This window comes from Myotis davidii, unplaced genomic scaffold, assembly GCF_000327345.1.
Source record: "Myotis davidii unplaced genomic scaffold, ASM32734v1 scaffold497, whole genome shotgun sequence".
Lineage (NCBI taxonomy): Eukaryota > Metazoa > Chordata > Mammalia > Chiroptera > Vespertilionidae > Myotis > Myotis davidii.
Genome location: NW_006288434.1, coordinates 4867835 through 4885209, shown reverse-complemented (window position 1 = coordinate 4885209; position 17375 = coordinate 4867835). Strand labels below are relative to the sequence as shown.

Below are 17375 nucleotides of genomic sequence, written 5' to 3'. Positions count from 1 at the left end.
ACTCACTCCCTCAGCAGTCCTGCAGGTCCAATCTCTGGAAAACTGGCCAGGCACCAATGGACCAGTGCCACTGGCACTATCCTGACAGTGCTGTTGGCTTCCTGGAAGTAGGCCTCAGGCAACATGGCTGCTTCCACTCCCTAGATACTCTGCAAGGAAGAAGCAATATAAAAGCAACTGCCTGGTGGCTCTTGACAACTGGCACGAATGTCAGGGATGGATCCAGATCAGGGCGGGCAAGGGCGTCCCACTGTCCACCTGGAGGGCTGATTGCATCCAGGTCCCCCGGACCCCCCACCCCACAACCCACCTGTGCACGAATTCCTGCACTGTGCCTCTAGTGTTTAATATATTTATCATAGAAATTTTATTGTTTTCTTAATCATAGTTAGTTCTGCTTAAATAAGTTTCAAATATGAAGTATAGTATACATTTGATCAAAATGTGAAATAGGGAAAATAAGGGAAATTATGTTGGTAGGTATTTGTGAATATCGGCAAAATGATTGGTAAAGTCTTCTGTGATGGGATAAAGTTGTATTTAAACACTTTCACTAACTATAGGACTTTGAGTAAAAATTACTTAACCCCTCTATGCTGTTGAATAGCAATCTGAAAATGAGGATAATAAACATTTTTATAATGGGCCTGTTATGAGGATAAAATGAGATAACGTACGTGATACATAAGTCCTCAGTAAATGTTAGTTGATTAGAGTTCGTCATCAGTAGCATTATCATTGTAGTAGTCTGCAATATTGTCAGAATAATGTTCTTGAAGAGTCTCTGCCTGATTAATTTCACCTACCCTTCAGGGCCAAAATGAGTTTCTCCCATTTTGAATTATTTTCTCTACCATTTACTTCATGGTAATTATTCCCTTCTGTGCTTTTATGCCCTTTAGCAAATAGCACATAGTAGAGATGTTAATATCCACATTTTTGATAATTAATATAGAATACTATTTCTTATATATACATTTTGTATGTTAATTGTATTTATAAGATAATGCATTTTAACTTCGGAGCTGTTTTGAGCTATCTTATTTCTCTTTCCTCACCCTACCTGACTAAGATAATTTGAAGAGGTCTGTTTACTCTGGAAGTTTCCTGTTTAAATTAAATGTCTCTGCCTAAATGAAACTAAATTCATAAGTTAAATTTTCTTCAAAACTGAAAAATCTTAACCTATATTCTAAAGCCAAATATGATTTTTAACATCTTCTGTTTTTTAAAAAAAATATTTACCTAAACTATTTACTTTATTTTTTGAGCTTGACTAATCAAGAACTGACTATGTGAATATAGTTATAAGAGTTCAGACCATTTATTTTAAAATTTCATCCTTTTACCTCCTAAACACTAAACTATGAAACCTACTAAAAATACTGTATGAACATCTGAGGTAGATAATTAAAGTATAATTAAGTTTAAATGCCTTAGTGAAGGAGTATAAAAATTATTTAAATTCAATCGGCTAGTACATTTGCAGTTTTCTTTTATTAGGTGTGAAATCTAAGAATCCCCTGCCAACTCTTGAGGGCTCAATCCAGAATGTTGAATTGAAGTACTGCAGCACATCATTGGTCAAATGTGCCTCTGGGACCGTGGGATCAATAAAAATTTGTGCCAAAGCCCCAGGTATGTGCAGCTGGACCGTGTAAAACTTTATTGCCTGTATAGGAGAATTGGCCTTACATTTTACAAGGAGCGTTACTGAAACAAGAATTTACTCATTGTTCCTATGAATCAGAGGTTTTAAATTTTTTTATTTTACTTAAAATTTTTTATTAATTGTGCCAGGATGATACCTGTTAACTTTAATAAATTAAGTTTTATTTAAGGAAAAAGTTTTAAGAATGGTTATAAGGGAGAAAAATTAAAGGAAAGTTTATTCTTATACTTTTGGGAAAAATAGTAGGTATAGATATAAATGACATTAAAATTAAATTAAAATGTTGTTAACATAATAAAATTAAATAGAAAATCCAGTTGTTTTTCTATTTAAGGTTGTAATTGACTTCACTTTCCTATCAGTACTTTACTTCATAATATTTCCCTTAAATTATTTGTCATTTAATTTTTTTCAGTACAAGCTAAATTTGTAGGTAAGTTTAAAGATAAGGTACAGATTCCATTGAATATTTGAAGCATTGTGTGTTCAAGTTGTTTTCTTTATAAGTTTTTCTAAACATGTTTTACATTAGCTAAATATGAAAATGTATTTTTTAAAGAATTAAACATGCTTTTAATTTTATAATTTTTAATATAACTACATGTACACTTAAAATTACCAAATATAGTTGAAATGTTATAATGTTAGTATATTTTAAGATAAGCATCCTCTAGCTACTCCTATATTTTATTTGATAAGATTTTTTTTCATTAATGTTTCTATTCAGGTGAGAGTGGAAAAGAGAAATTGATTCCATTGCTTCAAGGTCCTTCTGACACTAAAGACCTTCATAGCAGCAAGTGGCTCAATGAGAGTAGGAAGCCAGAATCCCTCTTAGCTCCAGATTTGATAGCCTTTACAGTACAAGTTCCCCAGTATATGGACTACTGCCACAACTCTGGTGAGTACAAACTTATCTTTATTCTTTTAGTTGTTGTTTTTTTAAAATTAAGGCTTTTAAAATTAGACTTAAAAAAAACATTAGTGTTAATTGTACTCTCTGCAGTGGTACTCTTTAAAAATACAAATGAAGTATTTTTGTATCATCTTCGATAAATAATGTAGAAGCAATAACGATTTTATTTTATATGAGAGAATTCAGTTGTATGAATAGCAAACTTAGAATTCATACTACTAAATCCAACTGAGTTTTAAAATATACCAAGTAATAGGTAGAAAAGAGTAAAAGAAATATAAAACACTGGAAAGAGAAACCACTTTTCATGGGTTAGTAGTACTTTGTTACCCACAGTTTGCCATATTAAAATTAGGTGTTTGTGATTCCTGTAGCTTTGCAAAAAGGAAAGATGTTGATGGTGGAACCAAGAAAAAACTCAGAGGTCAAGATCTTATTTCTTGAGTTATATTCTTCTCTGGAAGCACTTTTCCTGTAATCTACTTCATTTTATTCAACACCATAATAGCAGAGCCACACTTTTCGTGTAGAGAGGAGGTATCAGAAAGGTCAACAAAAACTGCAGGAAAAAAAAAAGATATGGTTACTTGAGACCAATATCAGCAGTATTCACACTAATGAAAGAGAAAATGCAAATTGACTTTACCTCCACAATGCCCATCAGCCAATCAGGAGTGAGTATACAAATTAACCCAACAAAATGACGGGTTAATTTGCATATGCAGGTGCCAAGCAGCCGGGGGCGGGATGCTTGAATTGTCGCCATGGTGCAGGCATTCCACATTGCCCCAGCTGCTTGGGGCCTCTGGGCAGCCTGGGAAGGCACAAGGGTGTCTCCGGGCGAGAGGAAAGGCAGGAAGGTGGCTCTGGCTGTAGCGAAGGCAGGGCCAGCAGCCAGGGGAAGGAAGGCCTATTCTTGCATGAATCTTCATGCATCAGGCCTCTAGTGTGGTTAATACAGCCAAGGTGGTCACTCAGTGAGACTAGAAATAAGATAGCTATATACAGATTTCTTTAAAGGATAGGGCGTCTGAAATTTTTCTTTAGAATTAACTGGCCAAGTGAGGAAGAGGTTTAGAATAGTTGCCTAAGAGTAAAGTTCTGTTAACATTAACAGGTATCATAACTTACAGGAAACATGTTAAACATTAATGTACTAAGTTCAAAGTAGAAACCATGAAAAGATTTGTAATTAACTGACTAGACAGAGGCTAAATGGATATTCAAATATTCAAAGTGTTGCACAAGTGCATATACACAGGGATACAGAAAACATTTGAAAGATGAATATTGTTATAGTAGCATTTACAGCTGAATGGCATCCACATTAGAAACTGGACATATTATTTGAAAGGTAAGTCTGAGGACCCACTGTCAACAGGCTGCTAAAGACACAATCCTCAAAAAGAACTTACCAGCCTGATGAGGTATAGAATTCTAAGGAAAAAATGTGAGGATGAGGCAAAGACCAAACTAAGAATGTGGTTACGGGTAAGGTTTTATCAATTTTTTAAAACAAGGTTTGGTAAACATTTTAATAAAGGGCCAAATGACTATTAGAATTTGTGGACCATAACCTATCTCAGCAACTCAGTTCCGATGTTACATCACAAAAATAGCCATAGATAGTATGTTAATAAATGGGTGTGGCTGTGTTCTAATAAAACTTTAATTCCCCAAAACTGGAGGGGGCCCTGGCCAGGTGGCTCAGTTGTCGGAGCATCGTCCCATGGACCAAAAGATTGCGGGTTGGATTCTCGGTCAGGGCCAGTATGCAAGACAACCGATGTTTGTTTCTCTCTCTCTCTCTCTCTCTCTCTCTCAAATCAATAAAAACATATCCTCAGGTGAGGATTAAAAAATATATATATTAAAAAAAACTGGAGGGGGGGCCAAATTTAGCCTGTGTGAGTTAGCTACCTCCTATTTTAAAGAGAAGAGATTTGTGGTTAAATAAACATCAGTTTGTTAATGCCTATTTAATAGTGTTCCTTAAATATGCTATCTGCTAAACTTCTTTATGTAATTATTCATATAGTAATTTTTGATAGGTTTTGTTTTCAAATCATCATATCATTGAAATGTTATTGAAATGACCAGATCACATGGTTAGAATTTTGATATCTAAGAAGGGAGTAAGCTTGTTTATGTCTACCACATACTCTTAAGTTGGAGAGGAACTCTGTGTTTATTGTTTTGCCATATACAGTTAGAATGAATCAAATGTGTCAAACCTACTTAAATAATAACCTGATATTTCTCATAACAATATTTATATTCTTTGTAATTTAAATGAATTTCTGGATTCACCAAAATGTTGCATTTCTAATCTATTATATAGGTCTAAAGGTAAACTATTATAAAAAATTCTACTTATGATATTTCTACGGTAAAGTTTTACAGTTTTTTCTTGCTATTGAGGAATTTACCTAGTCTTCAACATTAATGTTACTAATATGTTTATGGATTTATGTGTAAAATTTTAATGTGATCATGTATTTGGTGCTTTGAAAATATTCCCTTGGGTATGTTTTAATCCTAAAATGTAATATGTTTCTATTTAAACTACATTCTCCTATTTTATTTAGGGCATTTTTTAAATTTAAATTTTCCATTCACCTTGGTACTGCCACCCACATTCATGGCTTAGGTATTTATGATATGGTTTTGAGAGAGCTCATAAACATTAATTTTTAAAGTCAGTTTAAAAATACTATTGAATAATCTTATGTTCCTGTAATAAGATTTAAATTGGAGGTGCGTGTACGTGTGTGTGTATATATATCTGATATTACAGACAAATCATAAATAAATTTTAAATGAAGAAACAATTCATTAACAATTTGTCAAGCCTTTACTGAAATATCACTCTTTCAGCAAGTATTTTCCTGGCTTGTATTATACATTTTTTTCTATTTTTCTTACACACATGTGCATGCACACACGCATAGAAACATCTTATTTCCCTGCTCTTCTTTAGTTTTTCTGAGTACTTATTGAGAGAGGGAGGGAAGGAGGGTGGGAGAGAGAGAGAGAGAGAGAGAGAGACAGACATTGATGGGTTACCTTCTCATATGAGCCCTGAGCAAGTATTGGACCTGCAACCTAGGTTTGTGCCTTGACTGGGAATCAAACCTGCAACCTTTCAGTGTATGATGCTACTATGAACTGGCCAGGGCTGCTTTTCTTTTTTTTTTCTTATGCTATTGGAATTTATGCTTCATTTAGTCAGGAGTTTTTGTTTTTTTTGGTCACTGCTGTATTCCTAGTATCTAAAACCATCCACATATAGTATGCTACCCACAAATATTTAATGAATGGATGAGCAAGCAAGTGATAATTACATATCCTTTTTTTTTTTTTTTTTTGGCTGGAACACCTAAAGGAAATGACGTAGGGATCTTCCCTAATGTTTTTTTAAAAAGATTCTGGGTAGTTAAATTCTAGGCGAAATGTAATTAAAGAGAAGTACAAGTAATCTCTGCTGATTCCTTCACAGACAGAAATCCAGGTGAGGTTGTTAATGAACTTTCCCCTTAGATTTATAGAATTTCCATGAGAGGTATTTGAATGTAGACTAGTAAGTGTATTTTACAGGAGCCTGATGATCATTCTAACGGGCTTCCTCCTGTCAAGCCATGATGTGTGCAAGACCGCTGTCTTTGTTCATATGCTTCCAAATTGTGGGCATTGTCAAACTGGGAGCCAGCTATAGAAGTCAATTAGAATGTGAGTTTTGAGAGTAGCTTAGTTAGGATAAAGAGGCAGAGTTTTTTTACTCTGACTTCAGAATGTAAGGGAATGAACAGCTTTATAAATATGAATTAGGTTTTTATGTTTCAGAAAAAATATTCATGGTATCAGTGAAACTCATTGTAAAAATAGTACTTTTATAATTTAAAAATTACTGTCATATGCATTCTTATATCTGTTTACAAAACAAGACTGTATTTAGCACAGCAAATGTAATTTGTGTCTTACAGAGGAGGAAAATTAGAGTCCTAGAAATTGTACAAGTACCTAGCCTGTCAGACTCTGAACTTGAACCTGGGGCTTCTAACCATATACCATTTCCCCACTGCCCTAGGCTATTTATATTTATCATATAACCTTTTGATCCACATTGCTGAACATGGCACCCCCCAGCTTTGAGAGTCATGAACTTTAAGGAGCTCCTTTCTGACTTCATATTAAGCATCGTCTGAAGAGCCACATTTTCATGGTTTCACAGCACTGCTTTCTCTCCAGTGTCTCAGCAACTCCCTTTGCACTTTTTCCTTTCACCCTTCATTGTATTCTCTGCTCCACTGACTGATTGCCTTGAAGTGGCTGAAGCCTCTGTGGAGTCTAGAGTGCCAGCCCACATTCTGTATTCATGTTAGTATGGACAGGAGCCATTCAGTACAATTCTGTTTCTTACATTTGTGTAGATGTTAGGGGTCACATAGAGAAACTAGATGCTTCTTTGGCTCCTTCAGAGGTAGAAGAACTTGGTGACTGTAATTGATGTATGTAAACTATTTTAAGGTGAGTTCTAAACATTTTTCTTATTTTGTCTTTTAAATATAGACTTTGAGTCTTCTTCATATACTGTACTTGCCAATGATTTATAACAGGTACTGCTTGTTAAAAAGTTCTGAGTCTGTTAACGCTGGTGTCTATATATATAAAAGCCTAAGCGACTGAACGACCGTTTGACTGGTCGCTATGATGCACACTGACCACTATGGGGCAGACGCTTAATGCAGGAGCTGCCCCCTGGTGGTCAGTGCGCTCCCACAGCGGGAACACCGCTCAGCTGACTGATGGCCGCCAGACGCTGGGCTCACGGCTGGCAAACGCAGCTGTGGCAGTGTGAGCCTCTCCTGCCTCCGTGGCAGCGCACTACCAAGCCAAGACGGCAGTCAACATCCCCTGAGGCGTCCTGGATTGTGAGAGGGCACAGGTCAGGCTGAGAGACCCCACCAGTGCATGAATCTGTGCACCAGACCGCTAGTTAATGTATAAATAAATTTTGGGGTGTCTGCTATTTAGGAATATAAAATGATTACAAAGTCCTGTAAACTTAGAATAAAGGAAGTTAGAAGTCATCTATTTTAATTTCCAAGTCAGTGTTGAGTCCTCTTTATGTGTCTTCCTTGCTCCATGTGCTTCAGATAGCTTGGTCTTGTTTTAGTTTCTCAGTGGTGACTGTGCTTTTGCATATGCTGTTTTCTCTGTCTGGGATTCTCACAACTCTCCTTACTCATTCCCTTTATACCTGTTTAAATCAGTCTTAAGATCCTAGCTCAAGGACTACCTCTTCAGGGAAACCTTCGCTAATGCTGCCTTTCTCCTCTCCCCAGCAACAAATTTGATTAAGTGCCTCCGTTACATTCATTTTCATAGTTCACTTTCATAACACTTAATGATAATGTATATTTATATAGTTGTGTGATTTGAATGCTGTCTGTCTTCATCATTTGACAGTGAGTCCTGTGAGGGCAGAGTTAGTCATTATCTCCAGGGCCTAGACCAGCGGTTCTCAACCTGTGGGTCGCGACCCCTTTGGGGTTGAGCGATCCTTTCACAGGGGTCGCCTAAGACCATCGGAAAACACATATATAATTACATATTGTTTTCATAATTAATTACTATGCTTTAATTATGTTCAATTTGTAACAATGAAAATACATCCTGCATATCAGATATTTACATTACGATTCATAACAGTAGCAAAATTACAGTTATGAAGTAGCAATGAAAATAATTTTATGGTTGGGGGTCACCACAACATGAGGGACTGTATTAAAGGGTCGCGGCATTAGGAAGGTTGAGAACCACTGGCCTAGACATTACTTGGCACATAGGGAATGCTTGAGAGATCATTTGTTGAATGAATGAATGTGTTGACAGATAAATAGTATGTTCTTAATACACTGTAATCTCCTTCCTTTTTCTGTCCTTATGTTTCTTCCTCCTTTTGTTATCAGTGGAAGTGGAGTTCTTCAGTGCCAAAAAGAGAAGAATTTCTTGAGGCCCCCATGGGATGATAGGGTTTTGTGGAAAGCTTTATTGATATGTAAAATTACGGAGTTTCCCTCCAGCATCCCATCTCCATCCATCTCACTGTGGAAGAAGTCCAGTCTTGTCTTCAGCAGAATTAAGGTCACTGCCCAGAATTTCTGTTACATATTAGAGTAGAGTCCAGTCCAGCATCTGGTTGTCTTAGCTTGTGTTCCCAGCTGCAGTCCATTGTGTGTGGGGTCCCCATGGCCATGCGCCATTTGTCTGCTTAAAGCCACGTGGCTCTGGAGGCAAGTGCTCTGGTGAGTGCAGGTCACGGAGCAAGAGAGAAAAGGGAACAAGGCGTACGGGAACTCTTTGTCTGGACCTCTTAACCTTCCAAGATTTCACAAGCTTGTAATGGCTCCACCCTTCTAGTCTATCCATTGATTCCCAGGCTAGACTGATAGGGAAGTGCCCTCCTGTATCATCCCTACTTTACTGTGCATGCACCCATCTCCCCTTTTGTTTGATCTCTTCCCCCAGTGATCCGCAGGGAATGAACTAGTGGTTCCCTGGGGAGTATGAAGCTGTAGCTTCCTTTTGAAGCTGCAGCTTCCTTTTGAAGCTGCACAGATGACCATGCTAATCATGTGTAGCCTCCCCTTTGCTCTCTTCCTGTTATTAATATTAACTGGCTAATTATGACAATAACACTTTTACTTCTTCTGTGTATTTCTATCATTGGAGAGAATATTTACCAGTGTCTAGGGATCAATAGTTCATATTCTATTGAATCCTCTGTTCATTGGACTATAACTATCATTTTTTTAGTCTGGTTTTAGTCCTAAAAGTGACATGAAATAATTGATCAGCTCTAAATATACCCTACAAAATCCATTATTATCTTATCTTTCTTAACTTTGTTTCTCTTTCTCAGTATTCATCCTCGTTAGTCTTTGGCATTTATCATATCACCATATCCTTTCTGTTGCAGCCTTAGTCTCTTGGTTTTCAGGTACTGAGACAACTCTCTGTAAGTCTTCCATGTTTTTGCTTATCTTGTGAGTGGAAGTGCTCATACCCTTTGTTCTGGACCGTCGCTTTAAGGATGTTTGTGTTTGTGTTGACAGTCTTGGAAGATAGAACTGGTATCTCCCTTTGAAGGCAATGGAAGGCATGCTTACTGCCCATTATAACAGATTAGGTTCCTCAATTCAGGGTTCACTTCTTATGCATCCCACTGCATGTGCAGTCATCTATCTGGATACATTTTTGTTGTCATCTCTGTGGAACCTGGGGATAAAGGAAACTGAAGCGAATGATGTTGATACCCGTGTTGCGTGCTGTGCTGTGAATAATGCAGTCCTTTGACTTTGGAGTCTCCGATCTTCTACCGCGTTCAAGACATAGTTGTAGGGTAAAAATCTTAGGCTCAGAATTTTTGACACCAGAACAATGTAGTTTCCTGGTTCTCCTTGCTGAATTACCCCCATTTCTCATCTCAAATATGTTTCTTTTGTGCATTAAATATAGGTTCTTTCCAAGATTGATTATGCATTGGTCCTCACCTTCCTATTTGGGTTATATACTCAAACACTCCTATTTTCAGCAACCAACCATTTTCCTTTGAGATCTAGACTCCAAATGTCAACCACCTCTATATCCCTATGTATATTTTAATGGTGCCTAGTTCATTTATTACTAAACTCAATATAATTCCTCCACTCCATTTCATACTCCATTATTCGCTTATTTCAATTAGTGGCACCATTAAAAACTTCTCTCTTAGTGCTATCAGTTTCAGCACTAGCTCAATTCTTGCTACATGTGGTAGATGTTCCACAAAATATTTTCTTTTTTAAATTTAAATAGTCAGGTATAAATATATTAAATTTATTTTAGTCAATTCCCATATGATTTGTCTTCAGATTCACTGTCATACTGATTACTTCCACTACTTATTTGAAAATGTCTCTTTTAAAATTTAATGCAATCCAACACAAAGTACAAAGTTTATTTCTCAGGGAAGATTTGTATAGTGAACTTGTATTTAGTTACTGTTTGTCTTGAATTTATGTGTCACTGGAAGCCAGAGTTTTTTCCCTCACATAAAATACTCTAAAGATAGCTTTCCATATTTTATATGTCTACATGAGTTTATGAATTTGCTTGAAGAATTTTACACTTCTATGAAATTTCATCTAATTGATTTTGGTCCACTGTTAATAAAAAGATAGCTTTTAAAGTATGTTTTTGCTTATACAAGTTGCTTGTAAGAGAACAATGAGATGAATACGCTATTTTGATTTTAATATATAAAAACCAAAATATTTCTAAGATTAAAAAAATAGAATAATGTGATGATTATGATAATATTATCAAATAATGGAAAACAAGTGTTCCTCCTAGATTGTCATCCTATATAATAATCCTATATAATAAAAGGCTAATACACAAATTGTCCCCTCGACCTGGAGTTCGACTAGGGGGTGGGCCGGCAGGACCCCACCCATGCATGAATTTGTGCACTGGGCCTCTAGTTTAAATATAATATAGTTTAAGCCCATCTTTCTATTTCCCATTATAACTAGTTTTAGAAATAGCATTTTTAACTTTAGTAGATTGACCTACTAAAAGTTATTACAATATTTACTGATTAAATATAGGCAACTTTTGATTATTGTTGTTGAAAGGAAAGTCACTGTTACAGTTCTAGTCTCTGAAAATTCATAGTTAAATTGGTGGTGGTGGGGGGTGTCTCTCTCTCAATTAAAACATACCAGTAAACATACTAGTATATGCTCTTATTTCACCATTCAGAATTGGTTGGATAGAATATGAATTGTTTGGTAGTTTTTTAAATGGAGACAGTATTTTAGATTGTAAATTTTAATTTATGGAGAATATTTTTTTTGTTCAAAAAATTCTCCTTCCAATGTAGAACTAAGTGAATTGCCTTGAAGTTATGTTTTTAGTATTTTTGACAGGACACATGAGTAAGAATGCTTATATATTGTAGCAATTAAAGACAATTCACATTTGTGGTTTGGGCATAAATGTGTAAAAATTATACCCATCTATCTTATTACATTTCCTCTTTCCTCCCCGAGGACTTTACTATGTACTTTATCTGTAATTGTTGCCAGTTTTCTATCGTGTTCCCACTGGGCTTCTGGTGCAAAAAATCTTATCCTCTTGATGACAGAGCTTGCCTGAATGATTTCATGCTCCTAGCATTTTGTTCACGGGAATTAGGGGCAAAATGTAACTACAGCTGAACAGAGCGTCTATTTTTGTAATTTTGGAGTTTAGACTCTGTTATTGAAACTAAATGAAGAGATGCAGGTGTTCTCCAGTCCAAGCCCTTTGGGAGTTTTGATGGTAGATGCTTGAAAAGAAAATGCATGTGTTTCCAGAGTCAAACAGCAGCTGTGAGACAAGGATTTATGTTTTTCTCAGAACTTTGGGATTTCAAAATGTTACATTTAATCACAAGCACAGAAAGGGGAGCAAATGTTAAAGATGTTACGCATAAAAGTAAGTTTACTGATCTCTTTACCATACGAACTGGTTGTGGGAATATAGAAGCAAAGTGATTTTTAATCATAATGTAAACAATATCTATAGGATTATGATTGTCAACCAGGACATAGTCTTTTGACAATGTTGCATTTGTAGTACAGATAATTTTTTATCTTGCCAATTAAAAATTGTTTTTTTTCTGTTTAGACACACACACACACACACACACTGAAAGGTTTGTAAACTATTTACAAAATGCATTTTGATGATAATTATTTTTGTAAAAAGTTTGATAAGTATTTTGCACAGTACAATGTTTTTAAGTACAGGAAATGTAAATTTCTGCTTGGAATAGTAATTAAGGGGATTAACAGATATATTGAAAACATATGTTCATGTACATATTAAAGCAGCTATATATTTAAAACATTTTTTTTCCAAAACATGATGTTGTTGTGTGTTGTTGATTCTCAAATTCATCTTTATTGAAGTAAAGCACGGGTAGGGAACATCTGGCCCGCGAGTTGTATACGGCTTGTGAAATCATTTGGTCTGGCCCTGCCAAGGCATTAGGGACGAGTTAATTAAATGTTTGACCAAATATAGCAGGCTAATTTTTAAGTTGATAATTTTGTATGGCTCACGAATGTTATAAATATCCAAATGGCTCTTGCCAGAAAAAATGGTTCCCTGCCCCTGAAGTATTTCTTTGCCGTTTTCATTTGTTTGCCTTTTTTTTTTTTTTTACTGTAATCATTCATTGGTTTCTTTATGCAACAACTGTTTATTGCAAGTTTTCTGTGTGCAGAAATATAATGAAGTTTGGAAGTCTCTGCTATAGAGGAACTTCTAATATATTGAGGAGATAGGCATATAAACATTAAGGCTGAAAGAATGAATGAATTATTAAAAGGCTTATATTCTAAGTTCAAATTCATCCATTGTAAACTATATTACTTTGAGTAAGTCACCTCATTGAGTGGTGTTTCTCATCTGTAAAAAGAGGATATTCTTATCTGGTTGCTAGGCTTGTTTTGTAGGTTAAATTAAACTATATTCTCAAGTACATTGTAAATTGTAAAGCAGAAGGTAAGCATGAAGTATTAATTACTCTGTACAATATAGTACTGTATATTAATTAACGTTCATTCACAGTTTAAGGTTTTTTTCTTACCTTGTTCTCTGCATCTACCTAATCCCTATGCACTTTAAGTTTTTCTTCAAGTAAACTCTCTAAGCCTGTGGGTATGCAGTTGTCCTGACGTAGGAGCAGCAAAGCCTTCACTTAGTAGAAGAATCTAATCTCTTTCCAGCTTGAAATGTCTCCTGGATGCCATGATGCTAGGAGTCAGGAACAGACTCCAAAGCAACAGGAAATTACTTTCTTGCTCCTTTGAAAGGGCCCACATTCTGGAAGAAAGCCAATGTGACAAATCCCTTGAGCCTTGTGGGTGACCAGTTGTTTCCCTCTTTTATAGAACGAGGTCAAAATTTTTGCATTTTTTTTTACTGCTTGTTTAGTAAAAGGAAACGTATTCAAAGTAAATATGTAGTATCTTCACTTTGTAAATGGTAAATTACAAGAAATATTTCAGATTGTAACGTGAACGCACTATAAAATGTGTAATGTTTTGTATATTTATATATGGCACAAAAGGTCGTAACTATTTATTATTTAAGTTTATTTTAGAAAAGGACATGTCTTTTTTTTTTAGGTATATCATATAAAATATTTTATTTTATTTTTAATATATATATTATGTATTTTTATTTTTATTTTTTTAAATTTTTTATTGCAAATAGTATTACATATGTGTCCATTTTTTCCCCCCGCCCTAGACAGTCAAGGACATGTCTTTAAGGTAAGTTTTTATTTTTGCACTTCCTGTCAAGATTTTGAAGTTGACCGTATGTAGCTGCCGTATGGCTGAAATGAGAGTAGGAAGCCTTAGTGAACCAGTAGGAGTAGATTTGCAAAAACACTTAGGAGTGATATTCACATTAGCATTTGCTACCTGCCTCTTCCTAGGAGTAGATTTGCAAAAACACTTAGGAGTGATATTCACATTAGCATTTGCTACCTGCCTCTTTCTCTAACTGTTCCGTTCTTCTGGAAGAAACTTGATTCCACAGCTAGCTTTGGTGTCACTTTAAGTCAGTATAGTATACTCAGTATACCCTTATGTTATTGCGTTGTTTTGTAAATAAATGATGTGGGCCAATTGTCCATCAATGTGTGAGAGTTTGAGCAATTTTCTGAGTGTTTTGCTTATTTTTACCTTCTTCAGACCTTTGCTCTACTTCTTCCCCTTCCTCTCCGTCCTTTCCCAATCATTTACTCCCTTCTAAGTATCATCACAGCACTTTGACCATATCACATGGCAGCCAGTCATAACTATTTATAGGATTTCTTCCCCGTGAAACTAGGAGTTTCTAAGGTTAGGGATCATGACAAGTACATGATAGGTATTCGGTAAGTAGAATATGGATCAAAGGAAATGGTTTTTGCCATTTGGGCGTAGCCCTATGTCTATAAGCCCACATCATTTCATTTCTAAATTGTTCTGTGGGACAAAAATGTAGTCTGACTTAGTCTGTTAAAGAATGATTTTTTAAAAAGGTAAAATTATGACTTCAGACAATCATGACTGTTCAAGATAAAATGGACGAATGTTAAAGATTTTAAAAATCATTTTCAATGAGAGAACCAGACAGATGTTACAACTAGATCAAAGGAGAACTGAATAAAAAGATTACTGATACTGTGACAAATTTGAAAATGGGTACAAAGCTAGCTTCTTCTGCAGTGGAGAAGAGAGGTCGATTTAGCTTCTACCTGACAGAATTTATTTGCTTTTATAGTTGAGAATAATTTTGCATAGCTATCAGTTACCTACAATTTACACATGTAAGAAAGCTCAAAGGCAGTGAAATGTGCAGAGTCCATAGAATCAGACTCAGATAACCTGGAAGGGTGTACTCTAAACAATGCAGAACTTTTCATTGAAGCACATTTTTTCCCCTACAAGTCTTACTGAATTCCAGATGGCTAGGCTATTTTTAGTGTGGGTGGTTTAAATATAGAGGCAGGTCAGAAGTAATTGTGAGGTAAAGATTCAGTACCTGGAGGGAAAATTAAAGGGAAATAATGCCACCGGCAGAGGGCAGTGATGAAGTAACAGTTTCCTCATGTTCAAAGGAGGTATTGATTGTTAAATAATTGTGGGCTAATTCTGTAGACTGTAACTTGAGTTTAACTTTTGAAATCTTGTCATATTGAGTTCCCTTGGGCTGGGTGCTTTGGTCACTATGTACAACTTTTCTAAAGAGGTTTTATGTATTTATTTTATTCTTGTTAATTCAGTAAATAAATAAAATGTTCTAACCTGGTTTAGGTAAATTATGTATTCTAATTTATTGAAATGCTTTCCTTGGAAAAGTATTTATACAGCAGATATTTGAGTACCTACTCTATGGCACTGCTTTAGATATTGAGAGAGAATGTGTGTTTGTACATACACACAATAAAGAGGAATTCCCAAACATTTACGGAAGTAACATTATCTTGATTATGACATTTTTATTTCATGGTATTATTTTTATTAGAATTAAGTACATTCTGTAGTGAGATGTACATTAGTAGCCTTTTTTATAATGTAAAAATTGTATTTTATCTGAGTTTGTTCTACTTAAAACATGGAATTCTGCAATACAGTGAAAGTATTTGCAAGAATATAGTAGACAAAGTTGTGCAGAACTCAATTATAGGTAAATAACAACAAAAACAAAAATGGAAATATGTCACAGGAAAATGGCCAAAGGAGGCAAAAGTAAGATGCAAATATTAAAAAACACATGAAAAAATTTAATTAAAACAAAGAAATGGATATTAAAAAAATAATAAGGAATGATTTTTACCTGTGAAATTGATATTTCAGAATTATTAAATTGAAAGGTGAGAAATTTATGAGATGAGCATTTTCAAAGAAGTCTGAAAGGGCACAGACTATGTATTAGTACAACTCATTAGAAATGATATTAATAAAATTCAGTAAGGACCTTAAGAGTGGTTATCCTTTTATTATATTACTTCTAAGACTATATCCTAAGGGAGTAATCCAAGATGCATTTAAAGACTAGTATTTAGCTCTAACCGGTTTGGCTCAGTGGATAGAGCGTCACCCTGCGGACTAAAGGGTCCTGGGTTCGATTCCGGTCAAGGGCATGTGCCTTGGTTGTGGGAGCATCCCTAGTGGGGAGTGTGCAGGAGGCAGCTGGTTGATGTTTCTCTCTCATCGATGTTTCTTACTCTCTATCCCTCTCCCTTCCTCTCTGTAAAAAATCAATAAAAATATATTTAAAGACTAGTATTTAAAATGTAAGGGTCTTCACATCCGCTCATTTATAATAATGACAAATCATCTTTGTTGTCCAATAGTAGGCAAATTATTAAATAACTTAGAGACTGTCCATAGAACTTCTTTGAAATTAGCCAATAGAAAATATATATCATAGGAAAATGTTTCTATTACAAGCTTGTGTAAAAAAATAAAATAATAAACTTACATGTATAAAGTTATATGTAGTTTTTAAGCATATTTTTCAACATATGCATGTAAATATATGTTTACATCTATATTTATATACAGAAAAATTACTTTTTAACAGCGATTGTCAATGTTTGATGGAATTATGAGGCATTTTTCATTAATATTCTCTTCTGTGGTATTTAAAAAATTTATCTTTATTTTTGAAAGTATTATAGATGTCCCCTTATTTCTCTCCATTGACCCCCCTCGACCCTGCCTCCACCAGCCTGTACCTCCCCTCCAGTGGCTGGCCAGCCACACTGTTGTCTGTGTCCATGGCTTATGCATATATGCATATAAGTTCTTTGGTTAATCTCTTCCCTCCACCCCTTCCTTCTGAGACTTGTCAGTCTGTTTCCTGCTTCCATGTCTCTGGATCTATCTTCTATGGTATTTGATATTTTCTGCAAATGTAAACAGTATTTTAAAATATTCCTTTTCCAAAATATGATTTTAATTAAGTTATTTATGGATTATAATAATTAAAAAAATTTTTTTCCCTCCAGCCCTGGCTGGTGTAGCTCTGTTGGTTGAGTTTTGTCCCATACACCGAAAGGTCACTGGTTTGATTCCTGGTCAAAGCACATGCCAGGATTGCAGGTCCATGCCCACCAGGGGGTGTGCAGAAGGCAGCCAATTGATGTTTCTATCTATCTCCCTCTCTAAAATCAATAAAAACATTTTTTAA

General features: G+C 35.3%; 1 protein-coding gene across 1 annotated transcript in view; it reads left to right on the top strand.

Moving 5' to 3' along the window:
- Positions 1-17375, top strand: part of VPS13B (vacuolar protein sorting 13 homolog B (yeast)) — a 624807-nt gene that overhangs the window by 155208 nt on the left and 452224 nt on the right. Inside the window, exons 17-18 of the mRNA XM_006760303.2 lie at positions 1504-1638; positions 2400-2573. Coding sequence (XP_006760366.1) covers positions 1504-1638; positions 2400-2573 — 309 coding nt within the window. The remainder of the gene's footprint in view (positions 1-1503; positions 1639-2399; positions 2574-17375) is intronic.